Source organism: Leptodactylus fuscus, chromosome 4 (assembly GCF_031893055.1).
Source record: "Leptodactylus fuscus isolate aLepFus1 chromosome 4, aLepFus1.hap2, whole genome shotgun sequence".
NCBI classification, from domain to species: Eukaryota; Metazoa; Chordata; class Amphibia; order Anura; family Leptodactylidae; genus Leptodactylus; species Leptodactylus fuscus.
Window position 1 is genome coordinate 140,409,533 of NC_134268.1, and position 16,745 is coordinate 140,426,277.

General features: G+C 42.1%; 1 protein-coding gene across 1 annotated transcript in view; it reads right to left on the minus strand.

The window, feature by feature from the left end:
• COBL (cordon-bleu WH2 repeat protein) overlaps positions 1–16,745 on the minus strand; it is a 241,349-nt gene that overhangs the window by 40,187 nt on the left and 184,417 nt on the right. The window contains exons 9-10 of the mRNA XM_075271170.1: positions 14,769–14,889; positions 9,324–9,497 (exon numbers count right to left, since the gene is read on the minus strand). Of these exons, the coding sequence (XP_075127271.1) occupies positions 9,324–9,497; positions 14,769–14,889 (295 nt within the window). The remainder of the gene's footprint in view (positions 1–9,323; positions 9,498–14,768; positions 14,890–16,745) is intronic.

Genomic DNA, 16,745 nt, shown 5'->3' on the forward strand with positions numbered 1-16,745 from the left:
CGCGGCTCTTCCTGTGGTATATGCTAAATCCTAGTGGACTAAACGACCTTTGATGTCATCCTGACCATGTGATCAGACTTGTGTGGGTGGAGCTATTCTGGATTGTACAGGACAGTGTGATGTTACACAAGAAGAGGAAGCTGCTGGGAAGGGATACTGAGGGAAGGTAAGGAGGAGAAAAGAGAACACGTGCGAACAACAGGGGGACAAGGGAGTGTAGGCTGTGTGTGAGCAAGAGGAGGGAACGCTGGTGCAGGCTGTGTGTGAGCAAGTGGATGGAATGGGGTGCAGGCTGTATGTGAGCAGGAGGGTAACATGGGGGTGCATGCTGTGCATGGGCAAGAGGGGTATATGGGGGTGTAGGCTGTGTGTGAGCAAGAGGGGAGATGGGGCGTTCAGACTCTGGGGGGACACTATGAGCACATAATACTGTGTGGAGGCCACTGGTGAGCACATAATACTGTGTGGAGGCCACTGGTGAGCACATAATACTGTGTGTGGACCACTGTGAACATATAATACTGTGTGGGGGCCACTGTGAGCATTTAATTATTTGTGGGGGCCACTGTGGAGCATATAATACTATTTGTGGGCCACTAGTGAGCACATAATACTGTGTGTAGACCACTGTGAGCATAAAATACTGTGAGGGGGCACTAGTGAGCACATAATACTGTGTGGGGACCACTGTGCAGCATATAATACTGTGTGGGGTCCACTGAGGAGCACATAATACTCCGAGGGGTCTACTGTGGAGCACATAATACTGCATGGCCACTATCGAGCATATAATAATGTGTGGGGACCACTGTGGAGCATATAATACTGTGTGTGGTTCACTGCAGAGCATGTAATGCTGTCCAAGTATTGTTTACATGTCGGGTGCTGAACCGTTCACTCACCGTGTTCTTGATAACTGCAGTTGTGGGTAATAAAGCTGTACCCCTTTCAAGTATCTTAGATATCACTTCAGCGCCCTTAAGTGCCCCTATCAATAATTTACTTTAGGAAGGGGGTAGAGGGCTCCTTGACAAAAGTTTGCACCCGGGCGCACAAGACTTTAGTTACGCCATTGGTTGGGAGGTATGGTAACAGCTTGTGTGTATGTGTGTGTGTGGGGGGGGGAGGTGAAGGAAATTAGCTGTAGGGGGGACTATTAGGCCACTATTACAGTAATAGTACCCATTTACACTTAATAATATTACCTGTGTGTGGGGAGGTAGACTATTACCTGTAGGGGGACACTATTACTGTTATAGCGCCCCCCTGTTAATACAAGTTCCCCCACACACCATATATTTAATAACTGAGGTGGCACTATTACTGTAATATTGCCAAAGTAGTGCTTCCTACAAGTAATAATCACACACACACACACACACGTAAGTGATGGTCCCCCCCCCTGCCCTACATATTCTTTATTAAGGGAACTCCATCCATATCACTCCTAATTAAGTGATGGCCCCCGCCCTAGCCATACTTGTATTAAGGGAGCTGTCCATATCATCAATAAATTAAAAATGATATGGAGAGAGATCTCCTGTAATAAAGTATATTATTATTATTTATTTATATAGCACCATTAATTCCATGGTGCTTTACATTTGGGGGTTACATACAATACACAGAATGTACAGGTAGATATAATGCTAACAATGACCGACTGGCACAGTGGGGTAGAGGGCCCTGCCCACGAGGGCTTACAATCTATGAGGGAAGGGGGGTAGAGACAGAAGGAGAGGGGGAAACTGTACAGATGGTGGTGCGGTGATAGTGTTATTGGAGGTTGTAGGCCTTCCTGAATAGATGAGTCTTCAGGGCCTTCTTGAAGCCTGTGATTGTGGGGGTCAGTCTTATGTGTCTTGGTAAGGAGTTCCAGAGTATGGGGGATGCACGAGAGAAATCTTGGAGACGGTTGTGTGAGGAGCGGATGAGAGCAGAGCGGAGTATGAGGTCATTGGAGGATCTGAGGTTACGTGTGGGCAGGTAGCGGGAGATTAGTTCAGAGATGTATGGAGGGGCCAGGTTGTGGGTGGCTTTGTATGTTAGTGTTAGTAGCTTGAACTCAATTTGCTGGGCAATAGGTAGCCAGTGGAGGGACTGGCAGAGGGGAGCAGCTGATGAAGATCGGGGCATGAGGTGGATTAAGCGAGCAGCGCAGTTTAAGGTGGACTAGAGGGGGGCGAGGGTGTTAGCTGGGAGTCCATGGAGAAGGGTGTTGCAGTAGTCTAGGCGGGAGATTATGAGGGCCTGGACAAGCATCTTGGTAGTCTCCTGGTTGAGGAAGGGGCGAATTCGGTGGATGTTCTTGAGCTGGAGGTGGCAGGAGGTGTTGAGGGCTTGAATATGTGGCTTGAAGGATAGGTCAGAGTCCAGGGTTACCCCAAGGCATCGGGCCTGTGGGACAGGGGTAATTGTGGTTCCATTAACTTTGATAGATGGGTCAGGTGGAGAGGCCATACAGGATGGGCTGAAGATGATAAACTCTGTTTTCTCCATGTTGAGTTTGAGAAAGCGGGAGGAGAGGAAGGAGGCTACGGCCACTAAACAATCTGGAACTCTGGCCAGCAGGGAGGTAATGTCTGGTTCAGAGATGTATATTTGGGTGTCATCGGCATAGCAGTGGTACTGAAAGCCATGAGATTCTATGAGTTGGCCCAGGCCAAGGGTGTAGATGGAGAACAGGAGGGGTCCTAGGACAGAGCCCTGGGGGACACCTACAGAGAAAGGGCGTGGTGAGGAGGTGGTGTGCGAGTGGGAGACGCTGAATGTGCGGTCGGTGAGGTATGAGGAGATCCAGGAATGGGCCAGGTCTGAGATACCAAGGGATGAGAGAATTTCTAACAGGAGGGAGTGGTCAACTGTGTCAAAGGCAGAGGAGAGGTCGAGGAGGAGGAGGACAGAGTAGTGGCGCTTGGCTTTGGCGGTTAGCAGGTCATTAGTGACTTTTGATAGGGCAGTTTCAGTGGAGTGCCGGGGTCTGAAGCCTGACTGAAGTCTGTCAAAGAGCAGGTTGGATGAGAGATAGGGGGAGAGTTCGGAGTGGACATGCTGCTCAAGAAGTTTTGAGGCGTACGGGAGCAGTGAGATGGGACGATAGTTGGCAGGAGAGGACGGGTCGAGGGACGGTTTCTTAAGTATAGGAGTGACAGTGGCGTGTTTGAAGGCTGAGGGGAAGGATCCATTGGTTAGGGATAGATTGAAAAGATGGGTTAGGGCTGGAGTAATGACTTCAGCGAGTTTGGGATGGGGTGTGACTGGATCGGGTCGAGCACGCTGGAGGTGAGGTGGGATTTGGAGATTAGGGAGGAGAGTTTTTCGTCAGTTATGTAGGAGAAACAGGTCAGGGATGAGGAACAGTAAATAGTTGGGTAGAGGGGTTGTCGGGGGAGTAGGGTGAGACTGTCTCTGATGGTGTCAATTTTAGTTTTAAAGTAAGCGGCAAAGTCGTCAGCTGAGATAAGTGATGTCGGAGGGGGGGCGGGAGGACGGAGGAGGGAGTTGAAGGTGGAGAAGAGCTGTTTGGGGTTGCGAGAGAGTGCAGATATGAGTGTGGTGAAGTAGACCTGCTTTGCAGAGGTGAGTGCGTTCTTAAATGAGAGAACTGCTTCTTTGTACCTGAGGAAATCCTTTTGGGAGTGGCTTTTCTTCCAGAAGCGTTCTGCAACCCGCGAGGCACGTCTCAGTTTTTTAGTCAGGTCAGTGTGCCAGGGTTGTCTATTGATCGGTCGAGCTCTGGTGTATGTGTAGGGGGCCACAGAATCAAGGGCTGAGGTAATGGTGTTGTTATAGAAGGCAGCAGCGGCATCTGTGTCCTGGAGTGAGGATATGTCAGCGAGTGGTAGGAGAGAGTCTGAGAGGGTGCAGGTGTCAAGGCGGTTGAGGTTCCTGCGGGGGCGCGTTGGTTTAGAGGTTGGGGTGTCTATTGGAGAGGAGAGGGCAGAGAATGTCAGCAGGTTGTGGTCAGAGAGCGTGGATGGAGAGTTAGAGAGGTTGCATATGGAGCAGAGGCGGGTGAATATTAGGTCTAGTGTGCCCCCTTTTATGTGGGTGGCAGAGGAGGACCATTGGGAGAGACCAAAGGAGGCGGTGAGGGATAGGAGACTGGAGGCGGAGGGGTGGTCTGTGTTAATGGGGATGTTGAAGTCACCCATGATGATGGTGGGGGTGTCTGTGGATAGGAAGTGTGTAAGCCAGGTGGTGAAGTGGTCGATAAAGGCAGCGGTAGGTCCCGGCGGTCGATATATGACAGCCAGTTGGAGGTTGGAGGGTGAGTAGATACGAACAGCGTGCACTTCAAAGGATGGGGGGGTGAGGGCAGGTAGTGCCTGGATAGGGGCAAATGAGGACTTGTCTGACAGGAGGATGCCTACACCTCCACCAGGTTTGTTGTTGGGGCGGGGGGTATGTGAGAAGGGCAGACCTCCATAGGAGAGGGCGGCGGGGGAGGCTGTGTCTGAGGGGGTCATCCATGTTTCTGTGAGACAGAGAAATGTAAGTTTATTAAGAATAAAAAGGTCGTTGATGTAGGCAAGTTTATTACATACGGAGCGGGCATTCCATAGTGCACCAGGGAGGGCAGGGGGAGGGGAAGGAGTGAGTGTGATTGGTTTGAGATTTCGGAGGTTCCATGTGCTAGCGCCAGGTGTGGGGATTTGCTGGGGAGGTCCAGGATTAGGAGATATGTCGCCAGAAGTAAGGAGGAGTAGGGAGAGTGACAGCAGGTGTAGGTAGGAGAGGCTGCGGGGGGGTTGTATGTGTCTGGGGCGGAAAGCCTGCAGGTTTGTGAGGAGCTGTGCAGAGAAAGTTATATGGTGGGGTAGGAGAGAGGGAGAGATGAGGATTTCTTTACTGACCAGGCTGGTTTGGGGTGGAAAAGTGGTTTTTACAAGGATTGGGAGTACAACAGTGATTAAAGTGAGAAACATTTCTGTTAGACAAGTGAGCAGTTTACAAGTATGCACTTTATTGTTTTGTTTTTTTATGAACTGACAAATTGGCCCACTGGAATACAAGCCCCAAAGCCTGCCCCTCACCAGGCCATGGGAAATTTTGCTTACATGAAAGTACATCCTTGTTTGGATTTATTTGACATTATGGTGAGGTGGTTCTCTACCTTGAGGCTGGGCATCGACTTTGCAGGCTTTTTTCGTTTTACAGCGCCACTTTACATTTCATTTTTAGTTCAAAATATGTTTGAAAGGAGATGGTCTATAGAATCTATAGAATCTAATTGGTAACACTTGTATGATATACCAAAATGTGCAATAAAAGGTTACAGAATTGAGAAATTGCAAAACAGGTCGAATTAACTCCATCAACCATATTTATTATTTTATTAGTTTTAGAATAAAATTCCTGGCAGAACAACAACATAAGCACTTTGCAGTGAGGAAAACAATAATTGGCACCTAAAGCAAATAACTTTACTTAGTCACTCAATCCTTTAGACACAGCAATAAGAAAATCATCATATACTGTGAAATAAAAAAAAAATCCTCATGGTATTTGACCTGGTAAATACATTTCAGAGATTTTACAGTACAAAAGAAATAGAGGAAAGTGTGATATAAAGAAAGGACACATTCGTTTCATGAGGTGCTTTGAAGTCCACCAAACTAAAAGAAAGTACAGGAACAGTGAAGATCAGATGAGACCAGACATGGGAAATGTATGAACAGAGCCTGTTCAGTAGCGCTTGGTATGTGAAGGGAATGATGCACAACAGTAAACTGTAGAGAAGAGAAACAAAAAAGAAGAAGAAGAAGAAGAAGAAGAATGCAGAATGAGTAAGTGTAGCTGTAAGGGTCACATCAGGCCATGGTTACCACTCTGCCCTCAGGAAACCAAGCTATGCAATCACAAAACAAAAACTTCTCAGCAAACCACCGATGGTTAGTTGGGCTTTGGTATAAAAATCACAGCATTCCAAAAAAGCACAAAATGAGTTACAGGAACTGAAACACATGCATCAACCTTACAAAAGCAAGCACAAAAGGAAATCATTATCACAGAGAAACTGGGATCACACTAATCCTCTTACAAGTCCAGAGAGCAGTAGCCAAGAATCTTAAAACATACTGTGGTGCCAAATCAGGAACGCTTATGACCTCTGACTTGCAGCAGAGCCGGTGGCACTTTCTCATTTTGTGTTTCTCTGGGACTGTGGCCACATGAACAGTACGTTTTGTTCTGACATCGAAGTGTTTTTGGTAAAGTTAGTCAGAAAAATGAAAGTATTGGTAAAACAAATATCACAAAGTTCTCTACATATTACAAAACTTCTAGTGAAATTATGCTTTTTCTTCATAGTAGAGAACTGTTGTACTGATGCAACCTTTTTATTTGATCTATTAGCTGACTCATATTTGCTTTGTTTTTGTGACGTTCTTTTGTGTGTCTGTCATTCATTGTGCAATGAAAAGTTACACAATATTTCGCTACAGTGTGGGTATTTCTAACAGTTTTTTCAAGCTATCTGCTTGCACTCATTTATTAAAAAGCTTCATTATTTACTTCCAGTAGATAATAATATCTGTATTGGTCATTTGATAGGCATATAGGCGTGTGGTTCATTCCAAACACAGCTCTTGTAAGTGAGCTGTAATGGTAAGAAGCCGAGCAACTGTGGGAACATATAACAAAAGATGTCTTTCTGTACAGAAGGTGTCATGCCAGTTTGGAAGGTACCATGGCAAAATCTAGGTTTGGGCAGATGCTTGTTGTGTAATGATGAAAAAAAATCTTTATATTATTAGTATTGTAGCCATTGTACACTTACTTTTTCAGTCTTCATCTACTGTATCTTCATCTTATCTGCAGGACAGAAGTTGCTATACATTTTTTGGAAAACTCATATGCTAACCCCAGACACAGGAAGTAATTGTATAACATTGACATCTCTGCAGTAGGGAACTGGATAGTACAATACCAATGCATCCATCTTTTGTCTCATTATTGGCTCATATGGAGTAGTGAGGAGATACATAAATGTACAGTCGCTGTTGAAGAAGTGTACAGACCTTAGTTTATCCAGCCGATAGTTACCTGTTTCCAGATTCCACTGCGTTAAGAAAACTACTAAATGAGAACAAGGTACTGTGACCAAATTATCCAATATGGAAAGAGAGAATGTGGCGTGGTTAACTTTTTATGAATGCTATACTTTAAACGGTCACTAACTTTTCAGATAACATATACTCTCCCATCTAGTAGAGCATGTGATCCTGCACCAAAACGTAATGCACTTAATTATAAAATGTGATCTTTTCTGCCTGAATACCTCTCTAAAATCTCTTAACACCAGGTGTCTTCCATCTTCCTCATTTGCTGTTCACTGCTTATTAGAAGTCTGTCTTTAGAAACCAACAGACTCAAGATGGAACCCAGATAGTAGAGAAGGGAGTTCTCTCATCACAGCCTCTGCATATTTTCATACAGCTATGATGCTCTGAACTCCCTGCCATTGCTCAGAGAGGAGTCTGAAGCTTATGACATCTAAAGGTAAGTGTACGGGCAAGAGGGGGCGGATTTTGACACTGAATCCACGTCATAATCCGCCCCCTCACAATAGAGGTCTATGTAGACCGCTAGCGTAATTTTTTCCGTGAGTGGCAAGTTGGTAAAAAGAAGCGAGCTGCCCTTTCTTCAGGCAGATTCTGCAACGGATTCAGCCACACCTCGGCGTCCACCTCGCGGCAGCAGCCTCTGGACTAGGCCCTTTCATTTGTGCCTACTCCGGTGCGGGAAGCCGTGACTGTCGTGAGCCGCGACAGTCGTGGCAGGTGCATTTTGGCCCTATTCTGACACGGCTTCCTGCATCAAAATCAGGACCAAAATACGCATAACCGTGCCCCGTGTGAACTAGCCCCAAGTCTAACTACTTCTGACCAGCGGCTTGTGCTACTGCTGATGTTAGAGCTCTCCTGGTTTCCTCTTTTTCTGTGTCAAGGAGCTTTTTGGCTGCATCATGCCATGTATTTGCAGTCCAGTGTCCCTGGATACCCTACAGCAGGGGTCCTCAAACTGCGACCCGCGGGCCACATGCGGCCCGCCAAGTACTTCTGTCTGGCCCCGCCGACAACGCCGGCAGGCGTGCATTTATAATGAAGCCCCTGGGGAGCTCGGGCCAAGCCATGGAGCGCACTTCACTTTACCTATTGGAGGGCACCGCTCCCGATGTCTGTGCGACCTGCTCTGCCTCCGGCCCACTGTTTAAAAAGTTTGAGGACCCCTGCCCTATAGTATGTTCATTCTTATAGTATGTTCAGGCTTTTCTCAATTATTTATTTTCTGTTTTACACTGCAGCAATTTAACCAAGTGAAAAAGCTTGGGTTAAAAAGTTTGAGGACCCCTGCCCTATAGTATGTTCATTCTTATAGTATGTTCAGACTTTTCTCAATTATTTATTTTCTGTTTTACACTGCAGCAATTTAACCAAGTGAAAAAGCTTGGGTTAAATCTGTTATGTCTGTGTATATACAGTAGTTACACACATATATATATATATATATATATATATATATATATATATATATTCATTCAGTTTTATAGGCTTTCATTAGGTTTTCTGGAAAATATGCATTGATGAAAATCAATGTGTGACTGGTCCCAATCGATCCTAAAAATAAGCAGGAAGCAACAGCAGTACTAGACACACCTACATATACAGATCTGTCAGTGTGCCTGGAATATATGGGGCCAAAGGTGGATGGCATCTTTGTGTGGATTTTATAACCGGTAAAGAACAATAACTGAGGCAACCATAACAGATCAATTCTCTATTTGAGACAGCATGTTTTGTACCAGGTACATTCTCTAATTAATATTTCCGTATCTTTCTTTTTAATATAAATTGACAAGCCAAGAGGATTAGAAGACCTTTGCAAGGAATAAGACTAATCTTAATTGTTCCAGTAGCTCAGACTTTTCTTAGCTACATTTCTTTAAAATGGACATAATACCCTACAATATTTAGCATTCCAAATAACACTATACATGGTACCACACAATATTTTTTTTTAAGGAAAGTGTACAGGAGAAAGGAATATAAATAGCAAAAGTGACACCAAAGAATAGACTGTAAACCCAGATAGTCATTAAAGATCACTGCTTGGGCTATGGGCATTTTACTTTAGAGATGACAAAGCAATCTGTTTCTCTTTTCTATAAAGAATTTCAGTGATCTGTTAAGACCCCAGAGAGAGAGAATGTGAGGGGAAAGGACAGGACCAAAGAGACTTAGAGGGAAGGTGAATCATATAGAAGTAAAATTGCGGAGCTGATAGGAGCATATAGAAATATAGACTTGCTTGGAACCTACGTTTAGCAGGTATTGGTCTAGTGGTTTCTTTTAGAGCAGCTCCATTTTCAAAGACTGGTGGGTCCGCAATGTCATTATCTGGAGGTGGGTACGGAGGGGGTGGGGGTATCATTAACTGGGGTGGGCTTCGGGAGTTTCCTCTTGGGGGCTTTTGTGGTACCTGCCGTCCATCACCTATATGAAGATAAACATGTTATTTCCTCTTGGCTTTACTGTGATATGATGCAGAATCTATTAAATAATTGTATATTATTATACATATATTATTATATACTATTATTATAGTAATTGTATATTGCTAGCATACTGTATAAGGCAAACAGATTAGAAAACTTATATTAATATAACTATAACAATTTTTTTTTTATGAAGTGGTTACTATTAGAGTTGTAGTCAGCAAATCTAATAATCAAAACTCCAAGGGTTCTCATCTATATTAAGAATGTTTATCCAGTGCAGTCAATGTACTGTAAAAAATAAAATCTCCCCCCATGACCCCATACTAGGAGGCCAATAGTTTTGGTAGTGTATGTGTAAATAGAAAGCTGGCAGTAGCATATGCATATGTGGAACTTTGTTTCATGTCTGATGAACCAAAACATGATGTCAAAATAAGGGTATATTATATAAGACCCAGTAAGTGAAGTAAATGAATGAGCGTATAAACCATTGTGAAAATATCGATAAAACAGAATATTTCAACATTAAAATGAAGACACTGCTCATTTGCTTACACAAATCTCACATATAGCTTACCCTTTTAATAGATTCTAATTGCTTTTATTGCTTTTCCATTTTCATCTTCTCCAAAGGCAAGATTATGGTAAGAAGCAATTGTGTTTTTAAGGTTTATATATTCTAGAAATCCAGTGAAGAAAACCCAATATGCCTAGTCCTTACCCTCCAAAAAATAAAAATGCACAAAAGTAGGCCACTGCTTACATTAGCATCATAGATGGATTCAATGTATAACAAAAATATCAAGATTTCACTGGTATTTTTGACTGCAAGAATAATGCTAAAATAACAATGTATTATTATTGTCATAATAAAACTGAAAATGGTGGTTTATTTTGAGTCACTTTTTTTCCACACAATTACAATAGTCACAGACGCGCTCCAGTACATGGGCAGCAAAAAACGTTCTCCTCAAGTCAGACTGCATTGGAATCCCAATTCGAGGGTGACTTTTAAGAAAGAGAGCATTTCTTAATATATAAGGCACACATAATGACCAGATGAAAATACGGTGCAAGTGAAAATAAGTACATAAAATTGCACAATTGAGAAGTAACCCTCATTGTGTGTCAGTGTTCCAGTAAATGGATCAATAGCACGTGACTTGTCCTTACAAATGTCTCCGACTGACCATTCAGTCCTCACTACCGTTTCAGTTTTTCCTTGTTAAGACCTAGATAATTTGCAAATGATGTACAAAGGGATATATATGTAACTAACAAGTTAGAAGTCACCAAATTTACCACATTTCACAAGATGATTTAACAATGAGTGGCTCTCATATTCTGTTCTAATGAATATATTTGGTTGGTGTTTGTGAAAAGCAGGTCAACTAAGGATAGTAAGGATAATGTAATTTAATATCCAGATAATAATTATCTGAATCTACAGTGCAAACTATGCTTCTATTTGTAGCTACTCCATTTACCTAAGTAGGTCAGGGTTGTTTAGGGCCATACATACTGTATTCATCAACTACACAAATATACAGAGATATAACTGGCAGATGCCTGCTCCATGTATATCTATGTCTGCATACTAGAGGAGTTGTCTCCCTAGAGCTCCCTTTAGTTCACCTAGAAACTCTGAATATCTAGAAAAGCCAGCTTCCATCTGGTTAACTCTTACATAGCACAATCCAAGTTTTAAAGCTATTCTGCATCTTTAAGGATACTAATAACTAGGATACAACAAAAAGCTTTATTTTTAAAAGACTATTCCCATCTTAAGGAACATTTTCAGACTTGTAGCTTAAAAGGGTTGTCCAGGATAACCTGTCTTAGAACATTTTTAGTTAGAATGCATTTACACACATAACAATGGACAATGAAACTTAAATTACCCCAGTTAAATAAGCAAGTGTGAATAAAAGAAAGAGAAAATAACAGACAGAGCATAATCAAAATGCAAAAACGGGCAAAAGAAATAAAACATTAAGCTACGCAAAACAAGAAATACAAAAAGAACAAGAAATAAAGTAAACTAAAGTGGCACTTGGTGAGAGGACTGTTGGAATAAGGTATCCTAACCTAGCGTAAAGGGCACCGACTGGCCTAGCAACTATTGAGTCCACCAGACATGGAGAGTATCCTGCATACTCTGACTGCCTCAAAAACAGAGAGGCGACCATGGGATAAATAAAATATAGCTAGGGTGGGACCATATATGCAATATTTTCAATGAGTGTCACTCCATAAGGGTGAGTAGCCAGTTTCCTTTGCTAGCATGTATACAACGGTCATGCCATTGAGCTAAGGTCATAGATGTCCCCAGGTCACTCTCCCAGTTTAGTAGTACTTGGTAGGGAATTGAACTCACTATATATATATATATATATATATATATATATATATATATATATAAAGGCCTCTATCTGCCTCCCTGTACAGTCTTTCAAAGTTGGTAACTTGATTGGCCGTTGTGTTGGGGACCAATGCCTGAAAAAAGTGAAATATCTATGGGTCCTGAAGACTTCCAATGGAGAGGGGTGTGAATACTAGTGGAGTATTCTTTGAATACCATGCATCGGTGAACAAGGAAATTCCCAAGAAGCCTAAATCTAGCATGTCTCCACCGCGCAAAGTTCTCCTAAGAAAGTTTCAAAGGAAAAAGAAGGTTACAAAAAAGTGGAAGTAAGGGTGATATGAGTTTCTGTAGAGAACATTGAAATACCACCTTCTGGCACAGCTGGAGCATAAAGCAGGTTAACTTGGCAGCCAGAGGAAGTAGGCAAGTTGACAATTGTGGGCACCAGAGTAGGACTTCCAATGAAGCTGGAGCCGCAAGAGACGAATCCAATGTCACCCATTGCAGGCTTTCACTAGAATTAGGAATTGAAAGAAATTTGGGATAACCTAGTTGAAATGCAGTACTTATAGACATTAGGCACGGGTATGCCTTCTACTCGTTTATGGAGGTATGTTATGTGTCTATCTTTCGGAGACCTTCTATATGCCTAATTTTAATAGAAAGTTTCTCATTTGCAACCTTGCAAGAGAAGAAGATGCCACTGCAAGGGCAAAGATGGAGAAACCCTGGCAAGTGCCTTGAGGAATACTAATAGAGATCGGGGAGTCCACAGGGAGCTTAAGGTACGCCACAATAAAGTGCACATAGGCCTCTTTGGAATTGGCCTGTAATGCCCATGAACCCGAGCACCTAAGCAAGGTAGCCCCATGACAGACTATCAAAAGCCTTTTCGATGTCAAAGGCCAGAAGTGAAACAGGCTGATGGTATCCGTCACGACAATGTATGAAGTTGCTAAGTTTTCATACGCTATATGAGGCATGTCTACTGGGTATAAAGCCAACCTGTTCAAAATGAAGTAAAGATGGGAGTAAGCAATTCCGGCAGGAAGGAAGAGGAGGAAAAAAAGATATTTAAGTTTAAGAGTGATATCGGTCTATAGTTAGCTAAGGGGGTATTATTATTGGGCTTGGGGATTACCGTTACTGAACATCTACAGAAGATGTGGTGTAAATCTTTCTTTTATATTCCTTATAATATAAAGAGTAAAAGTCGTCAGGTCTTGGGGCCTTGCCAGTTTAAGGAGCCTATATTCGAGATCAGTCTGCACTTTAGTTCGTTCCCTTTTTAATCGGGAAGCTTCTGCAATAATAACTCTTCTGATGGTAGTTTTGTCGCTTGCCCAAGAGGTAGCTGGGTTAGTATCAGATGCTTTGTTATACAGAATGAATTCGTCTAGAGCTTTCAATATGCATTATTTGATACCAGGATTTGTAAGGTTGAATTCACTCTAGTGTTGGATTTTCTGTAGGAGACTACGCTGCAGAATCTGCTTAAAATCAGCAGACAGGACCTGCAAGGAAGACTTTTCTTTCAGCAGATTTCAGTATAAAATTGGCGAAAACCTTGCAGACTCCATTATAATCTATGGGTCCACGAGTTTCCACATTTAACCACTTTTTTAAGTGGACAGGGTTTCCGTCTTTTGGGTCCCCATACAGACTCCCCATACAGAGGACAGAAACCCAAATGCTAGTATGAAGCTAGTGTAAGAAGAGATTCATTCACATACCAAAAAGAAGGCCCTTTGGTATGGTCTTGAAGAAAGAAATCTACCCTCATGAGGTCATGATCCAGTGGCAAGAATCCAGTCTATCCTAGTATATTGATGGTGAACTGTGGAAAAGTACATATGGACCCTTTTATGCCTGTAAAATTCTCGGCAGTGGTCTGCTATATGAAGAACTTGGAGAGCATGGCAGATCTCACTTTTAGCTTCAGAGTAAAGTCTATCTGTGGAAGGGAGGAGCGGTATAGCATTGCATTAAAGGAAAAGTTTAAGTCCCCACACCAAACTAACATGGCGTAAGAAAGTTGCTCAAGAATGTCACATAACTCATGGAAAAAGAAATACCCAAAATACACACGGGGACAGAAGTAGAGCTCCATTCTCTATGTAGTGATCATTGCTGTAATTTAATAGAATTGCCCTTTCTCAGCTGCAGCAGGAGCCGGGGCTGTAGTCTTCCATCACTGGGAGAAGCCGCAGCTCATACATATCAGGACTACACGATGACATAACCATAGTAATGTGTGGACTACATTCTCAGTACTTTAATTATAATGCCTAAGGATTTACACATTCTGGATAAACTGCACCCGAGATGCAGCTGAAAAATGCACCCACATGGAAAGCAGCATGGTTTTTCAGCCATTCATTCCTCACAGACTGCAAGCTCAAACCAGGTGAACTGAAAAAAACTACAGGTTCCATCTTATCTTGAGAAACAGCCAAAGATACCCTATGCAATCATATGCAAACCTATGCATACTTTTCCTGTTTACTGTGAATAATGGCATACTCAGCAACACATTTTCAGACATCATCATGAGTAAAAATGGAAAAAAAAAACAAAACACTTGTAAGGCATATGCTGAGTCTTCTGTGATGTGACAGCTGCTTTTTTGTAGACATCAGAGTGCAGACATTGGGTATAGAGTGTACAGACCACAGACAGTCTGCGACGCCACTGGACACTGAACTAAGTTTAACTTAAAGGGAGTCTGTCACCAAGACAGTCCCTATTGAACTATAAGTACAGTCAAATAGTTGGAGGTTACGTAGCAAACACTGCAGTCCAGGCAGGTTAATGTTCTGCTTGCTGTATTAGTTTAAGGTAAAGCACAACACAACACATGCCAATTGTTATAACATGCCTTCTGCACAACTTATTACTTACCAGCGGAGCTTTTCCTATTCTCCAAATTTTCTTCTTTCTCATTTGGCATCTGAGAGGTTGGCGGTGGTGGTGGTGCTCTTCTTTTCTTTTTCTGCTGTTCTTTCTGTACTGTAGTGTATAGCTGAAAAGAGAAATCCCGGTTAATACTTACAATGCATTTAATTCTAGATTTACAATTTGTTTTCAAGAAAAATGTAAAAAAAAAAAAAGAAAAAAAAAAAAAAAGAGCAATGTTTCAGATCAATGACAAATAGTTTGAGTCTGTTACATTTCGCAGTGGTCTGGATAATCTACTGCATATACAGTATATTGGACATAAATGTCTGAATACACAGATCTCCAGAAACTAGAACAGAGTTTTACTGACTCATGTCACTGGATTTAAATTAGCATTGACTTCAAAGGGAATTGCAGTGCACATACATGAAAAACATGTCAATAGAACCCAAATCTGACACTGTAGAAAGGGAGACAGAGTTGGTAGCCAGGATGATATAATAGTATTTATGGCAGAAATCTTGTTAGTATTAATGTGTCTATTCACGTGATTATGTTTTTGCTTTATCTTTGTCTGTCAAAATGGACTTAGATAGAGCTATGTGAGTAAACCCGTAGACGTTCACGAGTTTTTAACTTGAACAGGCCGACAAGGTTGTTTTTCACGGCATTAACCACTTTGCTTGTGACAACTCATATGTTCCTTCAGCCAAAAATGTCTTTAGTAATTGCTATTAGGGGTTGTGGGCACTATACAAACACATTTTGTCTAATTACAAGTGACTTAAAATAACTTCTTAATAATAAATTATTAAATTGATTTTGAACTTGGTTTGCATATACATGACCATGTTGCATTAGCCAAGCCAAGAAGCCAAACCCCAGAACACTTTAAAAATGTTTGATTCCATTTACAAGTTAAAGTCCTTTCAGACTATTGTGATTTATTTCTGAAATAACACGACACTTGGCAGTACAAATTAATAACACAACACCCCCATAGTTGAGACACGTAGAAGTTAAAGTTTAGGACAACAAGGAACCACAACATATTTTGGCTCACGTTAACAGCAGTAATAACGTAGTGCATTTCACTTACAGAAATAATATTTAACTCATTCACCAACTATATGTATGCTTTATTGTATAAAAATATTGTAAGAAATTATAAAACAAACATATAGCCGATTCAGGCCAACAACCGCAACATTTGTGCATTCACTGTAAAGTGGACAGGATTCTAGCGAATCCCATCCACACATTGCTGAAAAATAAACGCAGCGAACATGCTGCGATTTCTCCCAAAAAAAGTCCGCAGAGGTTACCTTCTGAGAAAATTGCTGAGGCAATGCAGCACTTTTTTTTTTTGCTGCGACCCATACGTGGGGTCTTCTTAGCCTAAGTCCACAAAGCTGAAGCAAAATGTACAGTAAATGTCATTGCATTATGTATGACCCTTTTCTTCATTTTCATTAACACAGTCATATCCAGCTTTGTCATATTCACTGACAGGGCACACCCTGTTACTTTGGTTTAGCTGGCAGTGACACTAACTGCCAGCCTGTATTCACACTTGGGTGTTTTGCAGTCAGAGTCCAGAGGGCTCCACAGGATATTATTTCTTTTAGTTTTTTTTTTTAATATATCCTGCTGACCGTAACAACCATCCTGCCTCCCTCAGTGCAATGAGGTGCTCAAAGTTTGTCAGCTGGGCAATTTCTTAAGAGTGGCATGCTCAGTAGTCTCCAAACTCTTACCAAGAGATACACTATTCCAAAGTAGCTTCTGAGAGTTATTTTATAAAGGCAGCAGGTGACAGGGGCGCATCTTCCATGAAGTGATGACCTCATAGCTTCTCATGGAATAAACAGGGGAGCGGCATTCTTTTTTTAATCGGCTGCTACAAAATAAATGGGGTTATATACCTTGTAGGGGCCAAAAAAAGGATGTGTAATACTATGTGGGAGCCAAAAAAGGGGA